Consider the following 14858-nt stretch of genomic DNA (forward strand, 5'->3'; position numbering starts at 1 on the left):
TTAATACATTCTAGCCATCGTTATTATTATTGTTATAGTTATTTTTACAATGGCTTTCAGCCAGAAAGAAAGTATATTCACAATATGCAGTCTTTTTCTGTTCAGAAACTATGGTCTTGCTATTTTATAGCAAATATGTGTAGAGAGGCACCTAATCAGTTATGTGTTCTCCTTCTACTCATTTATGTTTCTGTTCCTTGCTTAGGTATTTCTTTGACTAGAACCATCATATTCCTAGTCCTCTGGGGCTGACATCTTGTAATCATTTTTATTTATGCTCACTGTTTCTTCTGTCATGGCCATTCAATCATCAAGTTCTACTGATTCTTTACTAAACAATATGGGTTCAACAATAACTGTTAGGCAAATATAAATAACCAGACAATGTCCATAATCTTCAGGAGCTTTCAGTCTGGCAGGGAAATCAGACGTAAATATTGTGTGAGGTTAGGGAGGTCCATACAGAACACGGTCAGTTCTGTGAAGGAGCAGACTGGTTTGTCAGGGGGGCAACACTTGAGCTTTGCTGGCTCTATCATCTGCTTAGTTGGCAGAGGTGTCCTCCTCAAATTTGCACTTCAGCTTCTCATAAGTCATCAGTGAATTTATTTCCACAATATAGTCTGAATTTCTTTGCTTCTTTCTTTTTTTGGGGGGGGGGCGGTACGCGGGCTTCTCACTGTTGTGGCCCCTCCCATTGCGGAGCACAGGCTCCGGACGCACAGGCTCAGTGGCCATGGCTCATGGGCCCAGCCGCTCCGCGGCATGTGGGATCTTCCTGGACCAAGGCACAAACCCGTTTCCCCTGCATCGGCAGGCGTACTCTCAACCACTGCGCCACCAGGGAAGCCCTCTTTGCTTCTTTCTATTTCCATCATCTCTTATTTGGACTAAAAGCGCTTCCTAACCTGTGTCCTCTCTTCCATTCTTGCTTTGCTATAATACATTTCTCACAAGCCATTCAGATTTTTTTTTAAATCAGTAAATTAGAGCACGTCATTCCTTGGTTAAAAAACCCTCACTGGATTCTCACTGCATTTAGAAAAAAAATCTAAACTATACATGACCCGCAAGACTTTACTGACAGACCTCATCTCCAGCCTTACATCATATCAGGCTAGCCATAATGGCTTTCTTTCTACTCTTTCACACTCAAAGCTTATTCCTATCTTTGGTAAGAGGAATAATGACCTCCCAAAGATGTCCATGGCCTAGTGTCTAGAACCTGTGAATATGTTACCTTACATGTCAAAAAGGATTTTGTGATATGTGATTAATGATGTTGAGATGGGGAAATTATTCTGGATTATTCAGGTGGAACCAATGCAGCCACATATGCTATTACAAGCAGAGAACCTTTCCTGGCTAGGGTCAGAGAAAGAGATGTGACCCCAAAAGTAGTGTCAGAGTGATGCTATGTTGCTGGCTTTGAAGATGAGGAACAGGCCATGAGAATGTGGGTGATCTCTAGAAGCGTGAAAAGGCGAAGAAATGAATTCATCCCTAGATCCTCTAAAAAGGAGTGCAGTCCTGCTGACACCTTGATTTTAGCTTAATGGGACCCAGCCTTCCAACCTGTAGAACTGTAAGAGGATACATTTATGTTGTTTTGAGGCACTAAGTTTGTGGTAATTTTTACGGCAGCCCTAGAAAATTAATACACCATTCCAGGCCACTCATGCTCGCTGTCCCCTCTGCTTGGAATGCCGTTTCCCCCCAGTTCTCCAGGGACAGATCCTTTTCAAATTTTAGGTCTCAGATTCACTATTACCTCCTTACAGAGTCTACTCTTATGGCCTTATCTGCAGGATCCTTCCCACCACTGACTCCTGAGCAACTCTAAAACAACACACTGTTTATTTCCTTCACGGCGTATCCCTGTCTGGAATTACCTTGTTTGCTCACTTACTCTGTTTTAAGCTCCATAGCATCTGTGTTGTTCACAGCTCTACTGCAGACCTTGTTTGTGTTGTTCATACTACATCCTTAGTGCTTTGATTAGAACCTGACAAATAATAGACAATCAACAAATATTTGTTGAATGAGAAAATGAATTAAACTGGGAGGTGGTTATTTCAGGCAAAGATCAGAGCCTGAATAAATTTTGAGGTGTGAAACTGCTTATGTTCCTGGGAAAATCTGTGTTTCCAATGGCTGAAGCCAAAAGAGGAAACTAGAGGGAGATGGGACCAAGAAATAGGCATTTTCCTTCTCCTCCTTCATTATTATTCCTGTTTTTATTATTTTAAAATATCATGTTGCTATATCATGTAAGTAGTTAGGAATTAATGAATATAAAAAAACAAAATAGACTTACAGGTATAGAGAATAAATTAGTGTTTACCCGTGGGGAGAGGGAAGGGGGGACTACATAGGGGTAGGGGATTAAGAGATACAAACTACTACAGGGGGCTTCCCTGGTGGCACAGTGGTTGAGAGTCCGCCTGCCGATGCAGGGGACACGGGTTCGTGCCCCGATCCCGGAAGATCCCACATGCCGCGGAGCGGCTGGGCCCGCGAGCCATGGCCGCGGAGCCTGTGTGTCCGGAGCCTGTGCTCCGCAACGGGAGAGGCCACAGCAGTGAGAGGCCCGCGTACAGCAAAAAAAAAAAAAAAAAAAAAGAGATACAAACTACTATGCACCACATAAGCTACAAGGATATATTGTACAGCATGGGGAATATAGCCAATATTTTATAATAACTTTAAATGGAGTATTAGCTATAAAAATATTGAATCACTATGTTGTACACCTAAAACTAATATAATATTGTCAATCAGCTACAATTTTAAAAAATGCAAGCACATAATAAAACCGGCAAGACTCAGTGAACAATTGGATGTGGGTTGAAGGAGAAGGAGGAGTGTCCTCTGTGTCTTATCTTTGGGACTAGGGTAATTGTGGTAGTGTTCATTGGTATTGAGCTCCATGGCTTGTCCAGAGGGAGATGTTCAAGCACTTAGAAATACAGGTTCACAACTCAGGAGGGAAGCCTTGACTGGAAGTTATTAGCATGTAAATGGAAATAAAGTCAAGGGGTCTAGTAGTTAAAATAGATCAAGATAATGGGCAAGGAGAGAAAAAAGCTGATAGTACAAGACTAGAGAGCACAATAACTTTCTGAAAGGAATTAGCAAAGGAAATTGGACCCCAAAAACAGAGGAGGAGGAGGAGTATGTGGGACCAGGAAGCCATGGGGGGAGAAAGTTTCAGTAAGAAGAAGGGAGGAAAAAGGAAAGGTCTTTGGGTTTATCAACAAAGGGGTATTGGTGTCTCTTGTGGTGTTGACCTCCTGATGCACAGGGTGAAGTATAACTGGGAGGGGAAGGAGAGGAAGGAGAGGAAAAAAAGAGATGGTAGAAGATGTGCAGTCAAGGGAAACCTTTGGTTTTTTGCTTCTTTTTTGAAGAAATTGAGGAAGACATTGACAGAGTAATGTCTCGAAGGAAATGTAAAGGGAAGGGATAAAGAATGCAGAGGGAGGGACTAACCCTGAAGGGTGCTGAGACACCTTCTGAGATTGGAAGTATTGGTGTCAAGTAGATCTAAAAGCTAGGAAGCAGTGAGAACACTCACTTTAGAGTAACAGAAACCTAAGTCTACTGCTTATTAGCTTAGCAAACTTGAAACTTCTTTGAAGCGTAATCCCTTTATATATGACTTGAGAAAATCAATAAATACCCTTTCAGAGTTGCTGTGAAAAATTGGATTAGTCTGCATGCCGCAAAAAAAAAAAGAAAAAGAAAAAGAAAAATTAGATTAGTAAAAATTGACCCACTAGGCCCATATTATTATATTATGCACAATTCATTGGAATTGTGACAGATTTCTGAGCTCTCCACCCAAGCACTGAGGCCTAGAACCAGTTCTTCAAGGACTGAGAAATGGTCAAGTCTTCCTGAATTCAGCCACATCTATTAAACAGACACACCTGGTCAATACCTGTGTATGTTTTACTTTTTTCCAAATTATAGTGCAGAATCCTAAAGCCAAACATAGAAGAAAAGCCCAAGTCACAAATCTAGCAAGGATAAGAGAGAATGCTAATAATTTATCTCAGCTCTCTTGAAAAATTTGCTCTGCCTCTATCATACCATGTGCTTTTGGTATGATGGGAAGAGGAGGCTGGGACTGGAGGAAACTGTGAGAGGTTGCCTTGGATTTTAAATCTTTCTTATAAAAGCTGTGTTTACATTTAAGTTTAAAATAACTATTGATTTGCTGATAATGACTGTTTTAATAACAGATACTAAGATGCTGGTCTGAGCAAGCACTGAGTGTTTATGTACACTGATTCTGCTACAAAGTCCTGTTCCTGTTTAGTTATCATCTGTGTGCTCTCAGCATTTAGAATACTTTCTGAGAATTGCAGATTCTCCATAAATGTCCTTAGTCTCTGTGGTTCATTAAAGATTCCACACAAGATGCCTGAAAATTGTGCCAACCCTTTGGTATTGGGGTGTTGATGTCTAAAATAGTTTCAAAGTAGAATAGAAGTGGCAAGCACATGGAATAAAGTTTTTTTTCTCTGCATTTTCCTGTTATTCTTTTTGAATATTTAGCAGGTGTTTTTCAAGTCCTGGCCTCTCTCAGATATTCTAGTTAGAATTAGCAGAAGGGTGATTTTTGGTTCTTACTCGGCCCATTCGTTTAAGTGGGAGCAGGGCATTTAAGTGTGGTGGTGCCAGAAGTATTTAATTGAACTGGGACGTGTTGAAGGGAAAAGCTAGACTGAGGGGTACAGCTGCGTGGAGAGTTGACATCCTCTGGAATACTTCTCTGGAGATTCTAGCTCCAAAGCGAAAATTCACAGTTTCTTGGATTTCTTCTATGAAGAAAAGTGAGGATAATACATTACTTACCTAATCTTAACCTATAATCTCTCCTTTCTCTGAATTTCTCCTAGGCTTAATGTATCCCACACATATGTATATGCTCTGGCTTATATTTCTTGTTTCATGTAAATTTCTTTTCTTCGTGTCTACACGTGTTCCTTGGAGGCAGTGAGTATGCCTTTCACTTACTTTGTGTCATCCTCTCCCTCCAGTGCTTAGTGTAGTGCAGGGTTCCTGATCACTGCTGAGTAATTGTAAACCGTTGACTCACCTGTGTTGTGTAGAACAGCCATTCTGATTCTGGGTAGACTCAAGGTAGCAAACGTATTGGGTTATGTAGAACACTCGGAGGTCATTAAGATCTTGGCAAGCGTGAGTGTGGCATGAAAGTTCATGAATAACGCTCTTGAATGGCAGTTGCAACTGGAACTACCAAATTCCCTGAAAAGCTGGTTTAGGGGTAATAATACCACCATCTACTTTTACGTAGTTCTTTGCAACTCAGAACTTAGTTAATAATATATTACTTGTTTTAATGTCACTAAACCCTGTCCAGTGGTCAGGGCAAAACTCTGTTCTCAAATGAGAAAATTGGAGTGCACAGAGATAAAGGACTTTGTGTTTACAAAATGGGTGAGTGGCAGAGCTGATGTCTGAAGCGAGGCTTTTTGCATCCAAATACAGTGTCCTTCCCATTACTCCACACTAGCATAGTGGACTGCTTTTTTACATAATAAAACTCTCTGGGACAAGAAGACCTGCAGATGTGTTTCTCTAAATAAGAGAGATGGAGAGATAAGGAGACGATCTTAATTCAAAGTATGATGCATTTGTCAAATAGTTTCTTCACCTGGACATTTAACGGTCCCCTTCCAGAATCTGGGTGAAGAAACAGAATGTAGCAAGGGGACAAGAATGAGTCCTCCTTAGTAAAAAGAAAGGGTTAAAATTTGTTCCTTTGAAAGTTTAAGGTGGACAAGGATCCTGAATTATCTAGACACCAAAAACTAGGCTGAAAGTCTGTATTTCCTCCCTATAGGGAAAAAGTGAAGGGGTGTGTGTCTGGGGAAAAGGGTAGGGAGGGGAGAATAAGTCTCTTTCCTTCTAACAGGCTTTCTTTAAAAAAAAAAAAAGGGAAAGAGAAACAAACGTTTGTTTCTGTGATTAAGCCCCATTTATGTTTAAAACATAAATGAAATAGGGACTGTTCAGGGCACTGAGGCGCGTGTTCTGATTTGGTTGTTTACTATCAATCAGACCGTTGCTTGGCAGACACTGGATGGTTATGAGCCTGAACAAGCTGAAAAGGGGCAGGAAAAGAAGTGGAGGCAGCATTCTTCCTATTTAAAGCTGCATCGCTTGAAAAAAGTTTTCGCAGACTGTGCCGGAGCTGGTGCTGAAAAAGGGGGTTTTCAGAGGCTGCCCTGGGGCTGGTGCTGAAAGAAGAGCCCACAGCTGACTTCATGGTGCTACAATAACCTTAGAATCTACTTTTCACTCCCAGGAGGACCCACATGTCTAATATTTAGACATGATGGCAAATTGGGTGGAAGCAAGACCTCTCCTCATTCTTACTATTTTATTAGGGCAATTTGTCTCAATAAAAGCCCAGGAAGAAGATGAGGATGGTGAGTTTGCCGTTTGCTTTCCTTGTGGTGTTTATTGCATAGTTTGGGAAATCAGTGGAATGTTAAGCCTCAGGAAGAGCATGAAGACGAGGCTCTGATTTGAAGTTGAGAAGGGGGCTGACAGATTTGCACCTGGGAAACAGCTCGGAAGACAATCGGGATGTTTGTAAATCCGGAGCTTCCACATCTGCGGTTCGAAGAGTACACTACTGAATATTTCTGGGAAAGCCTAGGATAAGTCCTTTTGCCTGAATGTGGAGAGTGGGAAGTTTAAAAGAAAAGGAGAGTGCTTAAAACAGCATTAAAGGCACTTTTAGTTAGAGGAGTTCTGTGGGCTGGAGTTTTCAGAGCAAGGAGAAGTCGCAGCAGAAGCAGGGTAGGGTGGAGTCTTTTTTGTACTGAACTTCAGCTGCTTCATAAAATTCTTTGTTTAGAAAAACCTCTGCAGCCAGTCTGATAACTGATTTTTTCTTTGTCTTTGGCTCCTTATTTTTCTCTCTTTACAGACTTCTACGTCTTTCCCATTTTCATTTGTGATCTTACAGTCACTTTTGCTTTCTGAGAGACAGTCTCGTTTCTTTCCCCATGGCAGAAGTTGATAGAAGCCAGATTTCTTATTTTCCCACCCTACTGACTTGATTATCAGGACAGTGGTGGTTCCCTGTTGGATGGCGGAAGGCAGGAAATCCACATGCCTTATATAATTTATTTATCAAGGAGTATTTTATTGGCATTATTCATTAGACACAAGTTTCCTTTCTTTTCTTCTTTTAAAATGTGAGACAAATCTTGACTGGTTACCGATTCTTTTTCCTTTGAAATTTGCATATGTTAGGGTTGGGTTCTGTGGTATGTTAAGCAAAAATGCATGGCTGCTATAAAATATAAGAAAATATTTAAATGGGTTCCACTGATTATTAAATCCTTCCCCTCCAGGCCTGGAGTTTCAAATACGGACATGTACTGTTTCATAATAGGCCATTATAGATTTTCATAACAATTTAACGTCAAACTCAAGCTTTTAAAACTTACCATATTTATTAAACTTTTGTTATTGTCTTTCATATATATTTTTGTGTATATATTCACATATGTATGGGTGTATATATATATTTTAATACCTGCTTCTGTGTATTTTTGCTCTGTAAATGTTCATAAAATTAATATAGAGGCCACGAGGTCTAAAAAACATTTAAAAAGTGAAAATAAGAATCTCGATAAATACCCAACGATCTGTCTGGAGTGCCATAGAGGGGGCACTTTCTAAAATCTTGGATCTTTTTATGTTACTTTTTATGTTTTTGAAAATGAGACAATTTATAAAAGATGAAACTTCTTGAGCTTCCTTGTAATGTTGTGAAAAGCATGTACAGTTTGGAAGGGTTGGGGAGATAATTTAATAGGAAGTAGAAGTCAGGAAAGGGGAGAAATAAAATACAGAAAAATTACAATAGAAATAGAAAAATCTGAATATAAAAGAAGTAGTTGACTCCCCTCCCCCACCAAAACAACCAACAACTTTCTTTTAAAACTTAATTAACACAACTTTCCTTGTTAATATATTTTAAAATAAATAACTTACATTTATAAAGTATGAAAATAATTGAATATGTAAATAAATGTTTCCTAAAGCATATGGAGTAGGCTATATGTTAAAAGACTTTCTCAAATAGTTGTAATTACATTGTAGGTGTTTCTGAAAAATGAGCAGAGTTCAATTTTCCTTAATACTAATTTACATAAATGTTAGGAATGTGAGGCTTGATGCAAAAAGTCCCTGATTCCATACCAACTCTGCTCCCCCCAGTATAACCAAACAGCATAGAAACTGGAATTCCAAACATTATATTTTACAGAAAAAGGGTAATTGCTTTCATACGTATTATAAAAAATAAATTCCTCAGTTTTATTACTCAAGCTAAGAGAATATATGTAATAAAAATTCAAAAGCAAAAGAAAATAGTTATGGTCCTAATTAAAGTTGATGTAGAAAAGAATTCCAGAATCCAGAATATTCAGAGCTACATAACTTGTATTTACTTACCATGCATATTTTGGTTTAAGTGATATTGTGTGGTACTTGGCAATACTTTATTTTCCCTGTTCAGGCTTGTCACAAGCTTAATAGAAGTGTCAGAATTTTGAAACTCCATGTGATTTTAAGTTTGGGGAAGAGTAAGTTCAGGTAAATGTTTTAAACTAAAGAAATATCTAAGGCACACATGCAAAACAAGTATGTTTTTCAAATTTTAGCTCTAAGTCATATAATGTGGTATTGATTTTGTGTACAAATATGTCCCCTTTGAATGTGGAGGCCTATTATCATATGGAAGTACATATTTATGAGCTTTTATTTTTTGTTTTCAGGACTTCAAGGTATATATTTCTTCTGTTTGACTGTGATTATTTTTATTGGAAATTTAAAACATATTTTACTTAGTTACACAGTACCTGTCTGATAAAAATACTTATGAATGATAAAGTAAATAAGCTTTAGGCTGTTTAGGCCAAAATCATTACTACTTCTCACTAAATTTTAAGAACTGAATTGATTTTTTAAATTCATAAAAATGAGAAAGTTTGAGAGTTGGGCTAACTTTAGTTGAGAGTACTAAGTAAAATTAAGTAACAAAAATGAGTTAAGGTGACAAAATCAGCTTTTCATGAGTTTTTCTGTGTGTATGTTTGTTAGGGGGGTGCTTTGAGAGGTTCCCCATTTGTTTTTTGTAGGAGAAAATACTAGTGCATTTACAGTAATTTTTATATTCCTAAATAAAGTTCTAACACCTAGTGAGCTTATATACATTCTTGTTATTAGAAGTGGACATACTTAATCTTGGAAAATAATCTCTGATATGAATCATTGATTTCAACAACAGAGAAGAAATGGAGAGAAGGGAGGGTACAGAAATATACCATTTTATTTCCAGAGACTATAAATGTCAGTGCTTCTCAGAGGCACTGAGAAGGTAGGTAACATCAGTAAGTGAAGCAAGTGAGTGTTTGTACGTCAACAGGGTATGGTGGGCCTGTGGAGAACTGAAGATGCATGCCCACTTGAAGACAGTCACATCTGATGTTTTCAGAAAGCATTGCCTAAGCCAAGTCCAATATATTTGAGTGCCAGGTTTGGCTCCTGGACCATAAATTTGCAACCCTCTTGTGGCAACCCTACACTAATATCCTGGACCCAAGCCAACTTCTGATTACTAAGAGATGAGGGGCTCACAGTCCTTTCTATACCATGGTCTCCTGCATTTTTATTATATTACGTCTACCATTTATCTCACTGTTAAAATACAAATATGAAGAAACTAATGCTTAACACTCAGCAGTACTTGGATGGGATGATTTTAAAGGAGGTACAGAATACAAATACATAGCTTAAGATACTTGTTCACTCATAAATTGTTTTAAACTCTTTACTACTGAAATAGATACTTTGAATCATGTAGGATATGCAAACTTTTCTTTTATAGTGGATGCTTTAATCTAGGTCTACCTGCATATAGCAGAATGCAGTAGTTTAAACAAAAAAAAGTGGTTTTTTTCCTTATATAAAATAAGCTTCTAGTTAGGTAGTGAAAGGCTGGTATACCAGCTCTACAAAGTCATCAGGGATTCAATTTTTTTCTAGATCTCTCATATCCCTAGGGTACAGTCCTTGATGTTATGTTCCTAGACAGCTGCTGGAATCCCAGCCATTATATTTACTTTCCTGGCATCTGGATAGAGAATGGGAGACAAAGGCTGTGATTCCCTCTTTTTTAATCGAGACTATTAAGTCATCATATCATTTCAACTTACTTGGAAGTTGGCTAGAATTTAGTCATATGGTCATACAGAGTTACAAGGACTGCTGGGAAATGCAGTCTTAGCTGGATAGCACTGGCAGTGTCCTCTACTGAATAGAGTTATGCTATGAAGGATATAAAAGGGAGAATAGCTATTAGGAGGCAACTATAATCCCAGCCACAATGAGCATAATTGTCAACTAGTGGAATAGATCTGGTTTCAATGGACAGAATATAGTTGAGTAACCTGATTTACCCTGGTTATTGTTCACTTCTGAGCAGACTACAAAGCCAAGAACACTGGATGGCACTTAAATACTAGGTTGTAATTCTTTGCAATTCTTTCCTTATTCTCTTCAGATAAATTTAGAAGTACCTATAACTTTTATTCAAATTAGAGCGAGGCTTTATTTTGAAGAGTATCTCTCTATATATGTAGATTGGTAGATTGATAGTTATAGTGATTTTTTTATATTGACAGATGCAGTGTATACTTTGACCATGACTCTTTAAGTTTGTTGGTAAGCGATCCACAGATCAGTGTTGAGCCGGCTGCATAAAGAATCATGTGAAGAGCTTGTTGCCAATCTAGATTCTAGGCTCCCTTTGTTTCCAGATATCCTGATTTGGTAGATTTGGATGGGATCTGGGAAGCTTTCAGGTGATTCTGATTCATGCTGGTGAACCACTGTATTAAATCTCTACCTAACACTCTTGTCTTGATACGACACCATTTGGCTTCCTGTTCTAAGGCTACACACTGTGACATTGGCAATAGCTTGCTATTCTAGTCATTCCTTTCACTTACAAGGCTGCTTAATTGAAGTTTGTATATAAACCACTGCAAATTCACCATCATTTCTGGAGAAACAACTCAAGGCCCAAATCCTCCTCATGGCAGGTTAGGTGAATCATTCTACTATGCAAAGGACACAGACTATTAAAATGTATTTCCAGGTGAATATATAGGTTTTTTTTTTTCTCTCTTTTAATTCCTGCTCTTCACACTTCTATCATATCAACACAGGCCTAAAACTCATTGTGTTGATCATTCTAGAAATGCACATACTGCAGTATGTAAAGTAAAAACATAAAGAGAAAGCTTTGTTTTGAGAGGAGGAGACTTAGAAGTTTGAAGTCATGTTAATCTATTTTTTTCTTTTTTTGATCAAACAGCTTGCTCCTACTTGAAGGATAATTCATACATCATCACTTAGCCTTATATGGAAATTCATAAAATATTTAAAAATGGATCAGTCACTTTTTGACTAATGTTTTTTTCTCTGAGATTACAACATTGAAAAGTTTAGATTTACGCATGAGAGATATAATGATAGTAGGAAAGAAAGACTAAAATTGTTAATTATTAATTGACCTATTGTGTACATTTTGGCAAGTTGAACAAGTTTATATAAGACAATGGAATGGTTGGAACATATGGACCATTCAGTTTTCCTCTAAATTTCTTTCCATGTAAATTTCATGTGGCTTTTTCTAAATTTCATTTAAGGCTCAAGAACTGTTATATACAGAGTATCTATCCTTGGCATTTGCGTGAGGGGTAGTCTATCCAGTGGAAAATTTTGCCTTAAAGTTGTGACTACATTGGTGGCCTTAGTGTTTTTATTTTATTTTATTGATATGTTTACAACTAAACTCCTCAACAGAAATCAGGATGGTTCCATCTTATACTGAGTATATTCTCTAAGGAACAGTGTATCAGGGACATCACAATAGCACAAGATTTTCCTTACTCACGTGTTGCCTTCTACAGAGAAGGAAGTAATATTAACAATATTAATAAATTAATGCTAATAAATAATGAACTTTGTCCCTATTAGCTTTCTGGTATAATGTTCAAACTCAAAAATGTTTGTATGCTTTTTAAAAAAAAAATTTTAGTTTAGATCTGAGAAGGAGGAAGGACTGTCTCACAGTTGGTTTCCTTTTTCCTTTCTTTTGTTTTCCTTTCTGGGTGTCTGCTCAATCAGAATTATAAATTCAGTTTCAAGATGAAATTGTATTCTCGGTGGAACCATGGCTTGCAACATAAGCATCATAGCCTTGTTGTAGTCTATATACTTTAGTAAGTAAAGTAAGCCACAGTCCAACCATCATTGGGAGAACACCTTAGTTCTGGTCCATCTCTGCTATTTAGCAGTCTTGCTACCTTTAGAGTCCTTTAACTTTACCAAACCTTTGGGTCCTCATCTGAAATTGGAGAATTTATACACACCCCTGTTAATCTGATGGGACTCTTAGGAGGGTCATTTGGGAACTTTACCTGAAGGCACTTTTAGAGCACTTAAATGAGACACAGAAAGTGATATTACAATCTGATTTCAGTCATCACAGATACAAACCTTGGTGGTATATTTTTTACTTTTGCCAAATCTTTGAATATGTTTTGAAGAAACTTCCAGATGTGTTCTCCTTCTGTACTTTGTTTGTGCTCCATCTCCTGGAGGAAGTTGCTCCATTAATCATGCTCCCTTTTCCATAACTCCAACCATTTCCTTTCTATGAGCTCTTTCCCCTTAGCCTGTAAACAAGCTCAGCTTTCTCCCAGGGTCTGTGTCTGGCTCCCACCATCTCTTTATTCTTAGCCCAGCTGCTTTAAAGGAGCAGAACAGTTTTCTGTCTGCCTCCATGCCCTCACTCATCCCATGCATTCTGACTTTTGCCCCCTTCATTCCACTTAAGCTCTTCTGGTAATGTGTGATGTTACAGTGGGCTCCTTTCACCTACCGTTGACCACTCCAGCTTTCTTGAAAGGTGCTCTGAAGATTCTCCCTCTACCTTCCTGACCTTTCCCTCTCAGCTTCATGGGCTCCTTCTCCTTATTTATCCCTTAGCACTTTGTTTTCTCATAGGATTTTGTCCACTGGTCCTTTCTGTATATTCTCTCCCCAGAGTATCTAGGGATCTTACTCACTTTCAGGGTTTTGCTTAACAGCTAATTGCTGATCATTCTCAAATCTCTCTCTCCAACCCTGACCTTCCACATCTACTTCAGAATACCCAGCTTCCCACTGGATGGTCCATAACCACTTCAAGTTCAGTGTATCCCAAACTCAATTCATTATCTTCCCTCCAAGACAGGATCATCTTTCTCATGTATTCTTTATGTCAGTTAAAGGCAAGATCATCCTACCTGGTTATTCAAGCAAAAGTCTAATCAGTCACTAAACTCTACCATTTTACCTGCTAAATATTCCTCATATATACCTCCTCTCCCTCTCTACTACAAATGCCTAAGTTTAGGCTCTCATCATCATATTACAGTATTACTACAATTTACTGCAGTAACATCTAACTTTGTCTCTTGCCTCCCATGTGACTACTTCCCACCCACCTGTAGAGACCCCCTCTGTTGCCACTGTGATATAAAACTAAAATCTGATTACCTCATTACCTTCCTTAAAATCTTCCATTGACTCCCATAACTTGAGGAAAGAATAATGTTCAAGCTCCTAAGCAAGGCATACAAGACCTTCCATGATCTGGCCCATTTCTAGAATTTTAGTCACAGTCACTATCATTCTTTGCCTCAAAATAGAAATTGCCTGTAGTTCTCACCTCTCACTACATGCATGCACACACACGGTTCCTTTTTTTAAGTCTATTTCCCAGGTTCCACTTCATGTCATAAATTTATTTTATGTATTAGGTATATGATAGTTATTCCATGCATATATGCCAATGAATATTATTTTTGAAAATCTAAAAAAAATCTCTCCCACTATTCATTCAAATATGAGTGAATGGATTTCAAATTCAGGATTTGCAAATTATATTTGCATATTCTTGAGCAATTTTCTTGATGGCTCTATGTCCCAGTTTTTTTGTCTATAAAATTAGAATAGTAATATTTACCTTAAATAATTATTTTGAAGACTATCATGTATATAAACTACCTACATAGTAGTATGGCTCCCAACAAATACTAGGAGGTCAACAAATGATTATTGATATCATTATCCAACATTATTATCCAGTTGATATTATTATTCCATTACTATTTAGTAGTATAGCAATAATAATAAATGCTTATTGGGTAATTATAAGAACCAACATGTTAGATGTTATGGAAAAAATAAACAACTTTTGCTCTCAAAGAGATTAAAATTAGTGTAACACTTAAAATGCAAATTTTATTTACTGTTCTACTATGGTCATTCAGACAATACCTCAGTCTTTTCATCTAAATCTAAATAGGCTATATTGTAAGCCCATTTATAAATTTGACCCTTCAAATAGCAGAGCTTTATTGTAGCGTCTTCTTGTGTAGGTTTATATGGGAAAAAACAAAGGAAACAAAAAGCTCTTTCCACTGAATACTTTCTAATGACCCTGTGATTTGAAGCATCACTGCCGCTGTCCTGTTTCTCACCGCCACAGCATTTCATTCTCTGTAGTCGTTCCCAGGTTGTAAGCAAGCCAAGCACGATCCGTTCCATGCCCCAGTGCTACCTCATGTCTGTCTACCAGCTCTGTCTGTTTCAGAGTTTATTTTCTGAAAATATGGTAGTCATAAAAGTCTGTAGTAAAAGTTGGAAGCTTACTTTCCACACTGCATTGCCCTGTGTTGTATCTGGAA

At 37.9% G+C, this 14858-nt stretch overlaps 1 protein-coding gene across 1 annotated transcript in view; it reads left to right on the forward strand.

Annotated features, from left to right (window-relative positions):
• The first annotated feature begins 6163 nt into the window (after positions 1-6163).
• Positions 6164-14858, forward strand: part of COL5A2 (collagen type V alpha 2 chain) — a 144809-nt gene continuing 136114 nt past the window's right edge. The window contains exon 1 of the mRNA XM_060106330.1: positions 6164-6464. Coding sequence (XP_059962313.1) covers positions 6368-6464 — 97 coding nt within the window. The 5' untranslated portion in view covers positions 6164-6367. The remainder of the gene's footprint in view (positions 6465-14858) is intronic.

This window comes from Mesoplodon densirostris, chromosome 8 (assembly GCF_025265405.1).
Source record: "Mesoplodon densirostris isolate mMesDen1 chromosome 8, mMesDen1 primary haplotype, whole genome shotgun sequence".
Classification (NCBI taxonomy): domain Eukaryota; kingdom Metazoa; phylum Chordata; class Mammalia; order Artiodactyla; family Ziphiidae; genus Mesoplodon; species Mesoplodon densirostris.